The sequence below is a fragment of the Callithrix jacchus genome, chromosome 8 (genome assembly GCF_049354715.1).
Source record: "Callithrix jacchus isolate 240 chromosome 8, calJac240_pri, whole genome shotgun sequence".
In the NCBI taxonomy this organism is placed as follows: domain Eukaryota; kingdom Metazoa; phylum Chordata; class Mammalia; order Primates; family Cebidae; genus Callithrix; species Callithrix jacchus.
The window spans coordinates 96528254-96546597 of NC_133509.1; the positions used below are offsets into that span (position 1 = coordinate 96528254).

The 18344-nt window shown below is 44.5% G+C and overlaps 1 protein-coding gene across 15 annotated transcripts in view; it reads left to right on the forward strand.

Annotated features, from left to right (window-relative positions):
- The first annotated feature begins 5658 nt into the window (after positions 1-5658).
- The window catches only part of SYT16 (synaptotagmin 16), a 294214-nt gene continuing 281528 nt past the window's right edge, over positions 5659-18344 (forward strand). For 7 of the 15 annotated variants that reach the window (XM_054240011.2, XM_078335071.1, XM_078335078.1 and 4 more), the window contains exon 1: positions 6298-6422. Coding sequence is in view for 5 of the 15 variants with exons in the window: in XM_035260680.3 (XP_035116571.1) it covers positions 6410-6422 (13 nt within the window). In the remaining 10 variants the exon portion in view is untranslated. Of the gene's footprint in view, positions 6088-6297; positions 6778-10198; positions 10371-18344 lie in introns of those variants that run through there. The other 8 variants (XM_078335076.1, XM_035260678.3, XM_078335077.1 and 5 more) reach the window with 6 other exon arrangements.

Sequence of the window (18344 nt, forward strand, 5' to 3'; positions counted from 1 at the left end):
TTTGTTTTGTTTTTTGAGATGGAGTCTTGTTCTGTCACCAGGCTGGAGTGCAGTGGTACGATCTCAGCTCACTGCAACCTCTGACTCCTTGGTTCAAGCAATTCTCTTACCTCAGCCTCCTGACTAGCTGGGAGGCACCTGCCACCATGCCTGGCTAATTTCTGTATTTTTAGTAGAGACTGGGTTTCACCATGTTGGCCAGGCTGGTCTTGGATGCCTGACCTCAAGTGATCCATCTGCCTCGGCCTCCCAAAGTGCTAGGATTGCAGGCGTGAACCACTGTGCCTGGCCAACTGAAACATTTGAAATGCAATTGCTCAGTCCTGCCCTTTTTCTGTCCTAATCTGTATTATGTACATACAGTCTCAAGAGCTAACATTCACCCAGCCCACCTGAGTCTGTCCTCCTACCTATCAGGATTTCCAGGCCCCGGGCTCTTCAGCATTCTCCCTCACCACTCCTGCTGTGGCTTCACTCATTTCTCCCAATCCCCTGAGCCCTGTGGCTGGCTATTCTGGGGACACAGTGACCTAGAATTCAATTTCCATCTGCTTCCACTACCTGCTTCCAAATGGCTGCCTTGCCTTCTGCACTTCTGGGGTCTAATTCCAGGAGGGCGCCCACTGCTGGCTGGAAGTCCTTCTCTTCTATTTATCCCTTTCATTTCCTCCCACCCTCCTAATAGAGGAAACTTAAAAACCTCTTTCATGCTCCTAGATCCTCAAACCCCCCTTTCTTCCATCCTTCTTGGCAACTAAGCTCAGTTCCTATATTATAGAGAAACTTGAGACCACATCACATGCCTGAGCTCCCTTAACCTCCTTCTTCATAAAATCCTTTGGCATCATATCATTCTCTCTTCCTCAACTTATGTTTCTGAGACTGAAAATGGCTCTTTCTCAAAGGTGAAATTCTCTGCCTGTTCTGGCCATGCTGTTAGTAATACCTTTTCTTACCTTTCTTTGCATTTTGTACTATGTTATGTTATGTTATGTTATTTTTGAGATGGAATTTCCCTCTGTTACCGAGGTTGGAGTGCAATGGTGTGACCTCAGCTCACTGAAACCTCAGTCTCCCAGGTTCAAGTCATTTTCCTGCCTCAGCCTCCCGAATAACTGGGATTACAGGCTCTTACCACCATAGCCAGGCAATTTTTGTGGTTTTAGTATAGGGATGGGGTTTCACTATGTTGGTCAGGCTGGTCTCGAACTCCTGACCTCAGGTGATCTGCCCTCCATGTCCTCCCAAAGTGCTGGGATTACAGGCATGAGCCACTGTGCCTGGCCCTTTCTTTGCATTTTAGATCTTTCCTCTTCTTCAGTGGCTCTTTCCTCTCACGTTTTAAGTGCACTGAAGAAATCCTAGCTTGCTATGGAGTTATGCATTTTTCCTTCCTGTTACATAATTTCATGTATCACATGGGTCTCCCTGTTTTTAAGTAGACTTTACCATCTCTGGCCTTAGGTGTGGAGGCAACCAAAAGAGCCATAATCTTGGCTTTTCAATTTCAAAAGCGAAGGTCCAAGTGTAAGACAAAGAGATTTGCAAGGAAGCAGGATGTTTCAAGAGTGAGTTTTGCAGCCTGTTAGGAGATAGGTTTCCTTAGCCATGGGGAGGGAAAGGGTCATAAAGGACAGCAGTGGGGTGAAAATCTGCCGGGTGTGAGAAGATGATGGCAGACATTGATGGTGGGCCTGGCAGTCATTCCCCTGCCTTCTTCCTTGTTGTCAGAATCCACTTCAAGCCATGAAAGCTGAAAATAACAGATGTTTTTGTTCCCAGCTTCCAGTGCCTCTAGCATGGTGGAGAAGGCCTTTGAGGGCTTTTACAAATATTTCCTTCTCTGATAAAAACAGAGAGACAAGGCTGGGCATGGTGGCTCATGCCTGTAACCCCAGCACTTTGGGATGCCAAGGCAGGTGGATTACTTGAGGTCAGGAGTTTGAGACCAGCCTGGCCAACATAGTGAAACCCCGTTTCTACTAAAAATATGAAAATTAGCTGGGCATGGTGGCAGGTGCCTGTAATCCCAGGTATTCAGGAGGCTGAGGCAGGAGAAATGCTTGAACTCAGGAGGTGGAGATTGCACCACTGTACTCCAGCCTGGGAGACAGAGTGAGATTCTGTTACAAAAAGAAAAAAAAGAAAGAGAGAGAGACAAGGAGGAATATACCCCTCCCCGACTGGCTTTGGGAGATTTTGTCCTGCAGCAGCCTTCCTATGGCCGAGGAGGAAGATGGGGAGTCTGAGTTCTCATGGGCGTTGTGGAGGTGCTAAACCAACCATGGGACCACCCACCTTTGGATCCCTTGATAGATAACAAGGTGTGCTATTGTTTAAGCCACGCTTATGCAGTTACATGGAGCTGAAAACATCCTATACTCCTTCTTAGAAAAACATCCCATTGCCAGGCATTGGAAGGGAGGTGGTAGAACTTCCAGATAGGCTGGGGGACCTTTGTCTCATGTCACATTAAATGTCTTGGTTGGTGGTCCATCATGCAGAGCTCCCCTCCACCCCATGGTAAGGGAATCATAAGAAATGGTTGTGTAACTTGTAAGAAAAGGCCTGAGACTCCAGAGAGCTCATTGTTGCCTCAGAATAGAATGGACGAATAGCCAAACTTTTCCTCTCCAAAGCAACAGGAAAGTCAGGGAGAAAAAGACCTGAAGGGGCTTTGGTGTGGAGGAGAGAACAGAGTGGTGGCTGCCATCCATACTCCTGGCTTGGAGGTCTGATGAACTCTGAGGTCCAGAAGGAAGAGGTACATCCTAATAGGACAGATAGGGCCTGATACCTCTTAATATTTCTGTTGCTACCTAACCTGTCCTTCCAACCATAGATGCAACCTCACGAAAAAATGGGGAAGGAAAACTTTGAATTGCCTGAGAAAAGCCTGAAATGGAGTTTACCTTAAACTGAGTAAAATCAAACTCCCTAACAGTGGAATAGGGGCTTGGGCCAAGAAGTTAATTTAGTTATAAAGTGAAAATTTCTTCTTTTATATATTAAATACTTGAATATGTGTCCAGAAATCTATCTTAAAACAAAACCCATCTTATCTTGATCCTGCTCTCTTCCAAAGTTCTCCATCCTCTTTTATTCCTTCACCAATAAACTTTTTTTGTTTTTTTTGAGACAGAGTTTCACTGTTGTTACCCAGACTGGAGTGCAATGGCACAATCTCGGCTCACCGCAACCTCTGCCTTCTGGGTTCAAGCAATTCTCCTGCCTCAGCCTCCTGAGTAGCTGGGACTACAGGCACACACCACCATGCCCAGCGAATTTTTGTATTTTTAGTAGAGACAGGGTTTCACCTTGTTGACCAGGATGGTCTCGATCTCTTAACCTCGTGATCCACCCGCCTTGGCCTCCCAAGGTGCTGGGATTATAGGCATGAGCCACCGTGCCCGGCCACCAATAAACTTTTTAAGAGAATTACCTATGCTTAGGAACTCTGCTTTGGTGAAATCTACTTGCTCAGTAACCCCTTCTCATCTGACATCTAGTGCTATGCAAACCTGCTATCCAACAGGTCCATTATTCAGAAAACATTTATTGAACATATACTTTGAACTGTCATTCTTTTTTCTCATTTGGAAAAGCCAGTTTGATTAATGAATAAGGAGCCTCACACATATTCCACTGACCCTTCAACTGAATCCAAACCCAACCCACCCTCTTTGCCCTCACACCAGCTTAACCTCCTGGTTTGTGAGCTACAGATAGACTCAAGACTCCAGGGTCATCTTTTAATTTTTCCTTTTCCCCATCCAACCCATTTCAAGAGTGTTGGCTTTTGGGAATAGACAAATGAACCAGGTCTCTGGTTCTTAACTACAAAGGTGCTTCAGAATCACCTGTGTTAAAACAAAGGCTAAACACAATTTAAAAAAGGATACGCCTAAGCCCTACTCCAGGTGGACTGAATCAGAATGTGGAGCCCGATCAGAATATCCTCTCCCTCATCGTGCTCTGTGAACTGACCAGAGGGGACTCCTATGCTCTTCTCTGGCAGTTTCCTGTCTGCCTAGCCACATGGGAGCTGCTTCTGACCATCCCTTGCTCCTGAGTCTTTTTAGCAACCAGCCTGGTGCTGGGGTGATACCTACTGATTTGGTTGAATGTGCATCTCCAAGTGCATTGAATGAATTGTATCTTTGCATTTTTATTTTATTATTTTTTAAGACAGGGTCTCATTCTGTCACCCAGGCTGGAGTGCAGTGGCATGATCTCAGCTCACCGCAGCCTTGACCTCCCAGCCTCAAGTGATCCTCCCCCTCAGCTTACTGAGTAGCTGGGACCACAGGCATGCACCACCATGCCTGGCTAATTTTGTTTCATTTTTTCTAGAGACAGTGTCTTACTATGGCTGCCTTGCCTTCTGCACTTCTGGGATCTAACTCCAGGAGGGCCTCCACTACTGGCCGGAAGTTCTTCTCACCTATTCATCCCTTTCATTTCCTCTCACCCTCCTAATAGAAGCACCTTAAAACTTCTTCCACGCTCTTAGATCCTCAAACCCACCTTTTTCACTTCCTTCTTGACAACAAAGCTCAGGTTCTATATTATAGAGAAACTTGAGACCACATCGTATGCCTGAGGATCTCAAACTCTTGGGCTCAAGCCATTCACTTGCCTAGACCATCCAAAGTGCTGGGATTACAGGCATGAACCCTGAACCTGGTCCTCTTCCTCCTCCTCCTCCTCCTCCCTCCTCCTCCTCCTCCTCCTCCTTCTCCTCCTTCTTCTTCTTCTCCTTCTTCTTCTTCTGATGGAGTCTCACTCTGTAGCCCAGGCTGGAGTGCAGTGGCTCCATCTGGGCTCACAGCAACCTCCACCTCCCGGGTCCTGGTTCAAGCAATTCTCCTGCCTCGGCCTCCCAAGTAGCTGGGATTACAGCCGCCTGCCACCATGCTCAGCTAATGTTTGTATTTTTAGTAGAGATGGGGTTTCACCATGTTGGCCAGGCTGGTCTCGAACTCCTGACCTCATGATCCACCCGTCTTGGCCTCCCAAAGTGCTGGGATTACAGGTGTGAGCCACTGTGCCCTACCTTTTTCTTCTTTTAAAAACTAGGCACAGGGTCTTGCTCTTTCACCCAGGCTGGAGTGCAGTGGTGCAATCATAGTTCACTGCAGCCTTGAACTCCCAGGCTCAAGTGATCCTCCTCCCACTTTGACCTCCCATTACAGGCTTAAGTCACCATGCTGGGGCGAAATGGATTGTATCTTTAAGAAGTATCCAGCCTGCCATGTAATTTAGGACATGTATTTGAGCCATTTGATCCTTCACATGATGAATCTGGTGGTGGAGATGGGGGTTTCTAATGTACCACTGTCCCCTAATATATTAGGTTGGTGCAAAAGTAATTGTGCTTTCTGCCATTACTGTTAGTGGCAGAATAACCCAATAATCCATCACAAATTGTTTTTTTTTGGACTTCGAGAAGGTGTATACAACATTCACAGACAGCCTCAGTTCAGAGCCCTCCTGAACCACAATGAACTGTGAGGCCCAAGACTCCTGCTCACTCATTCGGCCTGGTCCACTTACTCTAGGGTCCATCCCTAGTCAGAGGCAGGGCTGTGGTTGGCTATGGTCATGTGTCAGTTGCTCATCCAGTGGACATCTAATCAGTTAGTTGGCCATTTATTCATTCATTCATTCATGCAGGCATCCAGTTATAAAGTCATCCATTCACCCACTCAATAGAAATGTGCTGAGAGCCTACTATGTGTCGGGAGCTATTTTCACATTGGAGACAAAACAGAGTGACATGAAGAGCACAGACCCCTTGGAGCCTATGGGGATGGCGTTGAGCGGTTTCGCAGGAGAGCTCCTGCCCGGGAGGACTAATGCCCAGCACCTGGCTCATCCTCCCCACACGCCCAGCTCTTTCGGCTTTGCTCCTTGCAGCTGGGGCTGGGTGTGGGGTTCCAACCTGGCTGGTGAGAAGCTCCAGGTTAGGGATGAAGCGGAGAATGGGAAAGGTGACACGAACACAAGAATGTAGCGGGAACGTTGTAGGAAAGATGGCTTGGAGAGGCGACCCCGGCGTGGCCGTGAGCGTGTTTCCAAGTTGCTGTGAGCATTGTCTTTGGGGGAGGGGCGGGAAGGAAAAGGAGAGGTCGGGGACGGACTCGGCGAGGCGAGGAAGGGGAGATCCAGCCGCCGGGCGCCGTAGCTCGGCCGCTCTGCCCGGGAGGCTGGGCTCTCGGGACGCCGGCGGCGGCCGCGGGGCTGGCGGCTGCGGGGCGCGGGGCGGCGCGGCGGGGGCGCGCGGCGGGAGGGGCTGTGCGCGGCGCGGCCCCCGAGCGCACCGGGCCTGCAGAGGAGCTCGCGCCCGGCCGGGCTCGGCGCCGGTTCCCCCAGCCTGGGCAGCCGCCCGGCAGCCCCTCGTCAGACCATGGCGACTGACAGTGAGTGCGCTCCGCCGCGGAAGCCCGGGGGTCGGGGGAGGCCGCGGCGCCCAGGGTGGGAAGTTCTCGGCTTTCAGACGCTGCCTTTGTGCTGGCTCGCGGGAGCAGCGGCCGGGTCCCCCACGGCTTATCACCCTTGGCTGCCTGGCAGGGCTTGGAAGGGCAGGTGGCCCTGGCGGCCCGCCCCGCGAGGGATGTGGCAGAAGGGTGTGCGCCAGGAGCCAAGGCATAGGGGACCCTTGATGCCGTGGAGCAGCGGGGCCTGCCATCGCAGCCCTTCGCGGGCACTGCCCCCAGGCCCAGAGCCAGCCTTCAGGAAGCCGGGCAAACGAAGGCACCGCGCGTTTTTGGCGCTGTGAGTTCAAGGTTCGCCTCGAGCCCTGGATCGGGTTTGTGCGTCTGCCTTCCTGGGATCAGGGTGGTTTGCAGCGCTTGGCTGCCCAGTGGCCCACGAGCTGTGTTCGCTGCGGGCAGCACAGGGCCGGCTGGAGACCGCATTTGCTTACCATGGTCAGTCGATGGGAGGAGTGCCTGAAGACATCAGGTGGAAACTCTGAATGGAAGCGTTGGAAGGCGCTGGGTTGGCCTGCTTTTGGCATCTTGGCACCAATGCTTTTCTGGCTCAGTGCCTTTAGAAATTGGAATCCGGTCTATGAAAACTGGTTAAGTTAGTTGCATCTGAAGCCAGATACGTATTAGTGGAGCCTCAAAGGGAGTTCAGGGTAAAACCGGGTCATACCTGCCTTATACCTAGCATCCAAAGTCACTAGCATAGGCTTGGCGCATGTTAGGGACTTCATTAGATGAGTGAATGGGCTGGATGTGGTGTCTCAGGCCTGTAATCCCAGCACTTTGGGAGGCTGAGGCTGGAGGATCACTGGAGTCCAGGAGCTTGAGGCTGCGGTGAGCTAGGATCCTGCCATTGGATTCCAGTCTGGGCCACAGAGGAAAAAACAAAAGGGTGAGTGGTGTGCTGGCTACAGAGGCCCTTTGGGAGGTATTTTTTGAGAGGTGAGGAGGAAGAGAGATGGGAAAATGAGATGTTAACATTTCTGCAATAATTTATTTTTCCTGTAAACGATTATCCCAGCCAAGAACACAGCTTTAGGGTAGTGCAGAGAGGAGTTTTTGTAGTCGAACAGATCTGTATTTTATTTCTCCAGAATTCACTAGCAGTGGGACCATGGCATTGGCCTCAGTTTCTCTAAATTAGGACAGGGCTGTCATTCATAGCTCTTACAAGTGATGGGCACACAGGTGACCTTCAGTAAACGGTGGTTGCCATCTCTCTGCTGCTTTGCCATCATCTGATATGTAACATATGTGTGTGTGTTTAGAAAAAAAATTATGGTTGAGGCTTTACTTAACAAAGTAAGACTCAACAAAGAAGGAGATCATGAGATTTGGCCTTACTGTATTATTCAGGAAAAACAAAGGCAAAGGGTTCAAAGTATCTACTGGCAATTGTGCATCACACACACAGTGAGACAGTTTGTTTATTTATTTAGTTGAGATGAAGTCTTGCTCTGTTGCCCAGGCTGAAGTGCAATAATGTGATCATGGCTCACTGCAACCTCTGCCTCCCAGATTTAAGCAATTCTCCTGGCTTAGTCTTCCAAGTAGGTGGGATTACAGGCACATGCCACAATGCCTAGCTAATTTTTGTATTTTTAGTAGAGGTGGGGTTTCATCATGTTGGGCAGGGTGGTCTCGAACTCCTAACTTCAGGTGATCCACCCATCTTGGCCTCCCAAAGTGCTGGGATTACAGGTGTGAACCACCGTGCCTGGCTAGTTCTCTTACTTATTTTCTTATGCTTTGGTTAAGATGATACATTTAGTATCCAAGAAAAATAAACTGAGATGCTTCCATACCAATTTATTTAGATTAATGTTTCTTCTCTTTCCTTATATGGTATATTCAACTGTACTGAAGAATCAAACTTTTGCCCATTGATTTTGTTTATGAAAAATTATGATGATATTTGACCATCTTAGCTCTTGAGCAGTTTTTTAGGCTCAATCTTATGCTCTTTCTCAGCTGAGATGGAGCTAGAAATCTGAAAAGTTTTCAAAGTGTAGAGGATCATTATTTCGTCTTTGTTCTTATTCAAAAGTAATGCGAGAGGCTTACTATGTGTTCCTACTATCAAAAGGGAGAGAAGGAAACTATTCTCAGTCAGTGTCCTGAAAAATTTCTCTCAAAGCTTGACCACATCTGCAGCTTGAAGTCCCACAACCTTCTGATAGTTAGCATGAAGGTGATTCTGAAACTGTAGAGCCCAGGGCTTCTCTCAGATACACAGTTCTTTAGTTAGCTCTGGTCCTTGGTCCTGGTTGTATATTAGAATTACTTCAGAGAGCTTTAAAAAAGTACCCTGATATTAGTATTTTTTAAAGTGAGGTTTTTTGTTTGTTTGTTTGTTTTTGAGACAGAATCTTGCTCTATTGTTTAGGCTGGAGTGTAGCGGTGCGATCTCAGCTAACTGCAACCTCCACCTCCCAGGTTCAAGTGATTCTCCTGCCTCAGCCTCCCAAGCAGCTGTAACTACAGTGGCTAATTTTTGTATTTTTAGTAGAGATAGGGTTTCACCGTGTTAGCCAGGATGGTCTTGATCTCCTGACCTCTTGATCACCTGCCTCAGTCTCCCAAAGTGCTGGGATAACAGGTGTGAGCCACCTCACCTCACTGTGAAAAATGAGGTCTTAAAGTTTAACATGCATCAGAGTTACCCGGAGAGCTTATTCAAACAGATCGCTGGACTTCACTCCCAGAGTTTCTGATTCAGTAGGTCTGGGGTGCATCTTGAGAATTTACATTTCTAACAAGTTCCAGTGATACAGAAACTACTGTTCCTCTGTCCTTCTCCCTACTTCTGCAGGTGAGGAAATGACAGCTGAGGGGCAGGTGGGAACAGAGTGATGAGCACTTTAGCAGTCCTGTCTTGTCACCGTGAACTGAATACATAACCTGGATAAGATAAATCAAACCTGGGCACACTATTGCTTTGGGGGTTAGCTGACTGCGTTTTTCTCCCCCACAGAACTTCCCCTTGAGGGAAAAATTGGTTCTAAAACCAGGCGAAATCCAAGTGTTCTATTCCAGTCACTTCTGGAGAGAATCCAGAAAGACCTTCTATATGAATGTAGCATGTAAATTATATAAAACATGGAGATATTTTTAAAATATTTGCCTGGAAACCTATAATGTTCACAAAAAAGAACATAGCCAGTAGAAAATGTCCTTATGTCTAGATAGCATGCCGTTTAAGGGCAGATTCCAGAGGAGAAAAGGAGAACTTGAGAGCTTCACCTTGGTTTTCAGTAAGTTATCATGAAACCATGAGGAACTTTGAGATCCCAGTTGTGTAAAGTGGTGGTACTTGGGTATTGAACTATTTCATGATTTCCTCAGTGACAAGCATTCCAGATATTTTGCATCCAGAACACAAAAGTAGTGAAGTACTACTTTTCTTTTTTTATTCCATTTATGGCATTTGTTGCATTATTAGTACTTCCTTTTATAGGTGTTTATTTCTGAAGTCACTTTAGTCTGTTTGTAAGAATAATTTCTTAGGAACAGCCAGGCATGTTTAGGCAATGTTGGGAACATCTAACTCTATTATACCCTGGAAATCTTGGGCAATTTTTGGATGGATGGGACTTTGGGGCTGTGATTGATGAGCATTTGTTATTGTAAAAGGAGACGTCTGTCCCCGTTTGGGTGCTCCTGGCTTCCTGGCTGATCTCGTGTCATTTTTGCCTGTTCCATCACAGGCTGATGTTCCCGCCCTGCAGTCAGTGTCCACCAGCAGCCACTCCTTCCCTTCTTCTTGCTGGCAACCTGCAATTTCCTTTCTCCTCATCCTGTCTCCTCCATCAACAATTTCCACTCAGTGCTCAGTCCTGGAAGAGAATGGGTAGGGGTAGAGGCCCTCAACAAGTCCAGGTTAGAAACCAGTGCTAAACAGTTACTTGAAATGTTCAAAATTTCAGATGCTTCGACTGTAAGAGAAAATTGCTTCACTTTGGCTGAAAATGGGTGGAAAATCTTGAGTTACATTATTTCTAAGCCTAGTCATTATTAAAAAGTTTACAAATGATGGCAACTAAAAAATATAGACAGACTAAGAGGTTAGAAAATTATTATTTTGAAACTGTCATAGCAATAATTGACTCAAGCAAGATTCATCCATGGATGCTGAACGTTATGTGAGAATTTTAAGAGGAACAGAATTATTTACATTGTTAAGGAATTTCCCTCAGGGCAGCCTGTTTCTCTAGGACCCCTCTCTGCTGCAGAGAGCTTGTCTCTTTGTTTCTTGGTTAAGAACTTCTGCTCTTAACCTCAAAAAAAAAAAAAAAAAGCATTTTCCCCAAAGGTTATTAATAGGAAAATGGAAAATGGAGGGGAAAGCCTGGAGTATACTAACTTAACCAAATAATCAAAGTTAATAATAACAATAGTCGGGCCAGGTGCGGTGACTCATGCCTGTAATCCCAGCACGTTGGGAGGCCAAGGTGGGCAGATCACCCGAGGTCAGGAGTTCAAGACCAGCCTGACCAACATGGTGAAACCTTGTATCTACTAAAAATACAAAAAATTAGCCGGGTGTGGTGGTGGGCACCTGTAATCCCAGCTACTTGGGAGGTTGAGGCAGGAGAATCACTTGAACTCGGGAGGTGGAGGTTGCAGTGAGCCAAGATCACACCATTGCACTCCAGCCTGGGCAACGAGAGCAAAACTCTGTCTCTAAATAAATCAATCAAACAAGCAAACAATAATGGGACAAACTGATATCCTGTACTTCCTGATATGAAGCACTGAGAAAGACACAGTGCTACCTCTTGTGTCAAAAATGTATAAGCTGGTTCTGATCATGAGGAAACATCATGTCATGAAAGACATCAATGTTATGAAAGACAGCTGAGGCTCTGTTCAGACTGAAAAAGACTAAAGAAGCCACTAAATGCAATGGATGATTCTAGGTTGTATCCTAGATCAGGAAAAAAATGCGACAAAGGGACTATATTGTGATAATTGGTGAGATTTGAATATGGTTTGTATATTGGATAGTAGCATTGTATCAGGGTTACATTTCTTAAATTTGGTATTTTTATTGTGGTTGAAATGGGACATGATATCTGCACCTAAACCTCAAATGCTTGAGGAAAAAAGGATACATGCATGTAAGTGTGCATTGATATTTATATGTGTATCACATGAGAGAGAAAGCAAATGTAGCCAAAGGTTAGCATTTGGTGAATTTAGGAGTTCCTTATGCTGTTCTTGTAGCTCTTCTGCAGATTTGGGGAAGAGGGAGTTTATAAGTGAAAGCACTGAGATATTCTATATTCTAGGCTTTATGGTCTAATACCACTGAGTTTATTTTTTGAAATAAATAATGTTGGACTCCTGATTTTGTTGTGAAGTGATAATGTTAGCCAAACTTTTCATTAGGGAAAATGTCATATATACAAGAAGAGAGAATAGTATAGTGAACCCCAGTATTCAGGTCACAGAGCTTTAACTAGTGCTAGTATTTCACCGGTCCTGTTGCCTCCACCTCCACCCCCACCTTTTTGGAAGAAGCATTTTGAAGGCAAATCCAAGACATCATGGTGCTTCACTCCCCTCTGTGCGTGCTTCTCTCCTCATAATCCCCGTGCTGGTATCAGACTTCGATAGCAATTCTGCAATAAGAGATGACAGCATTTGGAGATGATTAATGTTATAGAAAGCAGAGTTCTGGGGAATGTACTGATTTGACATATATGGGCTGTGTACTTGTTTTAAGTTTGAAGAGCTGACTAAGCCTGGGTAATTACAAACAGTGTAGAAGAAAAGGTCTGCGTGTTCTCGTTTTGTTTTCTAAACTGCTCCTCCTGTTTTTAGAGCAAGAATTAAATTCTAGAAAAAAACATGAAGATGGTTATGGCGACAGTATTCTCGACTGATTTACCCAGTTGATATTATCCTATTAAATCATTCTAAGAGTAAATCAGCATAAATAATTTCACACTGTATGAATAGAATTCCTATGTTTTCACTTCAGCATGCATCTTTGAATTGGTAAACCTAGTGAAGCTTTTTCTTGACCAATCTGACTTTCTAAATGTATGTAGAACTTTGTCTATATGTTTTATAATAGAAATGGGACAGATCTCTTGTGAGGAATAAACCTTCCCTTCTCCTGAGTATAGTACATTTGGATGACATTTGTCCTTTTAGGTTACTAAGATATTATTTAGTCATTAACTACTATTACTATTATTTGGTCATTAACTACTATATACTATTATTAGTATTATGAATGGATAAGATACATATCATGCCATTTAATAATTATCTGTATATGAAGATGATAATCAAACTCACCTATAGTGCTTTCTAGTAGATTAGAGATGCATCTGAGGCACATATTACAAATAAAATTTTTATGCACAGCTGTCATCCTTCCATTAAGGATTATACATATCTGATTTTACGTAGTTTAAATTTACAGATGGATATCACCCCATTATTATTGTGAGAATATATTCTTCTGGCTTCTAACTTTAGGACTATAATAAGTCACATTCTATAGTTTTACTCACAATGGAGCAAAGGTTAAGAGACATAAAATGATTTTACCCACCCTGCATGAAAATGCCCCTGGTTTATATACTTAATTCAAAAGACCATCATAAACATAATCTAGCAATTACAAGGAAGTTTTCAATTGGCTTAGCTCAGTAGAAATTTCAAAAGATTGATGAACTGAATGTGGTATGGTGGAAGAGAGGTGCCTGAGTTTGAACTCTGGCCCTGACACTCAGTGGCTGGGTAACAGGTAAACTGTTTAACTTCCCAGAGGCTTTAGGTTGTTCCGCTCTGAGGAATTACAAGGAGTAGAAGAGATGGAACAGAGTTTCTGGCACATCATATGCATTGAGAAGTGTCTGTCCCTTTACCTGCTATAAAATCCTTCCCATGGCGTGTCCCTCACATAGGGTGTTCCTCATATTGTGAGAACAATCTGACTCTCAGAAGCAGGGTGCCCAGTCAGTGATTCCATTTTTTTGTACATGAGAAATATAAAATTAAATGTAAGACTAGGGAAGAGAATGTAGGACAAGCACCCAAAGGTGCAGAACTCAGATTTTAAATAGAAGTATTAATCATGTTTTCTTCCCCAATGCTTATTGTTTTGTGCAAGTGTACTTGTACCACGAGCATGTGGATTTGTGAAACATGCACACACACAACTTGTAGAAACCTTGGGAGAGTTCAGTGCTGGGCTCTGAAAGGGGCTACAACTGCTACCTCTTTGGTTTAAGAGCCTAGAGGGTTCTGTGCACTTCTCTGCTGATGTGCATTTGGCAATCTCTCTGGGCTTCGTGGCCTACCCCTTTCAGGAATGACGGATGGATAACTGAAGCACTGGGTGGATATTGCTGCAAGGCACCTCTTCAGAGTTTTATTTATTTATTTATTTATTTTGAGATGGAGTCTTGCTCTGTCACTCAGACTGGAGTGCAGTGGCACGATCTAGGCTCATTACAGCCTCTGCCTCCCGGGTCCAAGGGATTCTCCTGCCTCAGGCTCCTGAGTAGCTGGAATTTCAGGTGCCTGCCACCACATGCAGCTAATTTTTGTATTTTTAGTAGAGACAGTGTTTCACTGTGTTGGCCAGGCTGATAAACTCCTGATGCCAAGTGATCTGCCTGCCTTACTTCTCAGAGTTTAATGCCCTCCTGCTCTGAAGTTTTATGAAAGCCCCTTCAATGATGTTTATAAGCCTGAAAAATTTCTGGCTGCTCATTTTTGAGGTTTAAAAAGGCTTGATATTCTAGTAATACCCACACATAAATGACTTTGTCTCCACTGGCCCTGACCTTAGCCATCCAGGCCTCCTTCTGGGAGTAGCCGTTCTCTGTCTCAGACATCTGCTCTGGGATCCTCCCACTGCCCATCTGGCATTCTCTCTCTCTCTATCTCTCTGTCTGTCTGTCTGTCTCTCTCTCTCTCTCGCTTCCCAGCTCTTGCTCTTAACTCCCCATACCTGCCAATCTGCTTTTCCCTTTGGTTTCACTCTTCTTTGGTATTTTGGCTGACACACACCAGCTCTGTTAGTGTCAGGTTTGCAGATCCCTCAGCAGCTCAGCTGCGTTCAACAGCCCTCCCCTGGTTCTCCACAGGAAGAAGGTAAAGGATGACCCCTCTCCCCTAACCCCTATTTCTTAGACTTTTTAGAAACACATTACAATATCTTTCCTAAATGGCCCATTAGCATAAAATCAATTGTTAGATTTTAGTGGTGATAATTAGAACCATAGTCATATTTTCTACAGTGTTATTTTTCTTATACTTCCTCTATATTTGTTATCTATTGCTGCATAACAAATTGCCACAAACCTAGTGGCTTAAAAAGATACTTATCTGTCATTCCACAGCTTTGTAAGTCAGGAGTTAGCACAGTTGCATTCAAGGTGTCAGCTAGGGCTGGGTTCTCATCTGAAGGCTTGAGTGGGGCAGATTCACTACTGAGCTCATGGATGTTGGCAGGATTCAGACTCTTGGAGGCTGATGGACTGAGGGCCTCAATTTCTTACTGGCTATTGGCTAGAGGCCACCCTCAGTTCCTTCTGTGTGAACCTCCCAATATGGCTACTTGCTTCATCAAAGCCAGTTAGGGAGAAAGTCTCCTAGTAAGACGGTTGTTAAAACCTTATGTAGTAGAATCATGCAAGTGACGTACCTTTGCTGTATTCTCTTGGTTAGTAGCAAATCATAGGTTCTTTCTTAACTCAAAAGGAAGGGATTAAACAAGGGTGTGAGTACTAGGAGATGGGGGTAATCATAAGTCATCTTAGAATCTGTTGCTATACTCCTCATGAAACTTTCATATCTACTTCTTCAATTTGATTTTTATCTGGAGTATTACATTTCCTCTATAAAACTTTAGATATCATTGGAATGATGTATTAGTAAGGGTTCTTCAGAGAGACAAAGGATGTATCTATAAAAATTGATTTATTGGGGGGATTGGCTCACATGATCATGAAGTAAAGTCCCAGCATGGGTCATCAGCAAGCTAGAGAACCAGAGAAGCCAGAGGCGTGGCTCTCAGAGAGCGTGGTAGCATGGCTCAGTCCAATTCTGAAAGCCTCAGAACTGGGGAAGCCAACAGTACAGCACCCAGTGTGAGGCCAAAAGCCTGAGAGCTTCCAGGAGCTTGCTGGTACAAGTCCAATAATCTGAAAGCTGAAGAACCTGGAGTCTGATGTCCAAGGGCAGGAAGAAAAAGTCCTGCTCCAGGAGGGAAAGAGAGAGCAGGGGGTGGATCCCCTATCTTTCCCCCAACTCTGCTTTGTCCTAGCAGGGCCCCCAGCTGACTGGATGGTGCCTGTCCACACTGAGGGTTGTTGGTCTTCCTCTCTTAGCCCACTGACTCCCGTGTCATTCTTCTCCGGAAACACCTTCACAGACACATCCAGAAACAGTGCTCACCAGCCGTCTAGGCATCCTTCAGTCCAGTCAAGTTGACACCTACTATTAACCATTGCAGGTGGTAAAGCCTGAAATAATTGTCTTGGTCTGAGAAGAAACTGTTCCGTTCTTTCCAACCTGAGAGCTGTTGCACTGCTGAAACAATGGTGCTGGCAGAGTAATTTTTGGTGTTTGAGCTGCTATTGAAAAAGTCTGTCTGAATAAGAGGCTGCTGTGGTGAGCTCTGAAGAAGCAGAAGGCAGTATGCTTTGTGAATTAATTTTATGAAGACATTACAGATTTATAAAAATTAAAACACACATATCGTCTCACTTTTGGAAAAGTTTAAAAACATAGGAAGTCAGAATGACACTCTGAAACTAAGGTTGAAAGTGGGTAAAGGTCACAGAGTGAGAAAAGTGATACCAAAGAGCAACTGTTTACTCATGGGAGAAGAATGGATTTTATTAGGGTACCTTGCCAATGTGTGAGGCATTATATGGGGATAGGATATTACTTAAAGTTCTAAGGCTCTATTTTTAAAAATTTTTTATTTAATTAATTTATTTATTTGAAATGGATTTTCACTCTTGTTGCCCAGGCTGGAATGCTGTGGCACAATCTCAGCTCACTGCAATCTCCGCCTCCCGGGTTCAAGCAGTTCTCCTATCTTAGCCTCCTGAGTAGCTGGAATTACAGGCGCTCGCCACCACGCCCAGCTAAATTTTTACATTTTTAGTAGAGATGGGGTTTCATTATGTTGGCCAGGGTGGTCTCGAACTCCTGACCTCATGATCCTTGTCTTGGCCTCCCAAAGTGCTGGGATTACAGGCGTGAGCCACCGCACCCGACCTACTTTTTTTAATTGTTAATTTGCTTTTAAGAGACAGTGTCTTACTCTGTTGCCCAGGCTGGAAAGCAGTATAAAGTTTTAATATGCTTATGTTGTATACTCTTAATTATTTTATCCACTTCAAACTATTGCTTTGCACCTTAAAAAAGCGTGACAGAGGCCGAGTGTGGTGGCTAGTGCCTGTAATCCCAGCACTTTAGGAGGCTGACGTAGGTGGATCGATTGAAGCCAGGAGTACAAGACCAGTCAGGCCAACATGGCAAAACCCTGTCTCTACCAAAAATCTGAAAAAAAACCCAAAATGAGCCAGACATGGTGTTATACACTTGTAACCCCAGCTACTCGGGAGGCTGAGGCAGGAGAATCGCTTGAGCCTGGGAGGTGGAGGTTGCAGTGTACTGAGATTGGGCCACTGCACTCCAGCCTGAGTGACAGAGCGAGATCCTGTCTCAAAAAACAAACTAGCAAAAAACAGAGTGTGATGGAAATCTAGAAACTGGAGAGTGACTGACTGCTTCATGACACTGTTTTGTGTGATGAAAAACTGCTGGTTGAATTCTTGAAACTCCGTCTCAAAAAAAAAAAAAAAGATGATTGTCTTAGAGTTTAAAATATAAAACTATTCTCAAGAGTTTGCTTAATGGAAAAGACTGATTTGATTCCATGTCCCTTACTTGAAACTCTGAACACTATTTGTAATCAACTTAAGACTATCCCACTTTTTATGAACTCACGTGGATCCCAGAGACAAACATTTTTATTTTATCTGAGAAAATTGGTCTATATAAAATGAATACAAAGAGAAGAGTCTGAGCTCACTTTATTAAAAAGGGTTCTCTTCTCCACTGTGGCCCAAGTCACATACTGTTCTGTTTTCTCTTTGAAATCTTTGTCAACCCTCCCATTCAGAATCTGTCACTCATTTTATTCATACCGCTTATATTTCTTTCTTTTTTGACCTTATTCTAGTCTATGCTCTCCTTGAAGGAAAGAACTAATTTTGCAGGTATTTCTCAATTTTGTTTTCTATTGAATATGTGTGGTGATGGCTTATCTATAATAAGCATTTTAATGTTTGCCAAATTCATTGTTTACCTACTGTGAGGCTGCCGTTTGTTCCTGTATCCCATCCTTTACTCCAGCATTTTCCAAAGTGTGAACTCAAGGTAATGGTGGTCCCTAAGACTTTTAGAGGGTCTGCAAGGTGAAAACTGCTTTCATAATAATAAGAATGTATTTTTTACTCTCACTTTCTTGAGCATACACCAACATTTTCAGAGGATGCCTGAGGAGCTATCACCTCATCATCCTGTGGCTAATCAAATGTGTGCTTGTATATTCTTCTGTTTGAAAAATTTCTCATCTTTAATTTTGGACATGGTAAACATCAGTAAATTAAACAAAAACTAAAGTGCTTTGGGGTCCTTAAAACTTCAAAGTAGAAAAGAGCCCTAAAACAAAACAAAACAAAAAAAATGGAAAACTCCTTTTACTGTGTCATAGGTTATTCTGGAACAAATCCTCCATTAGCGTCTTGAAAAATGAAGTGTGATCCTTGCTGGTTCTTTCACGTTTGAGAGTGGGGCACCAAAATAGCT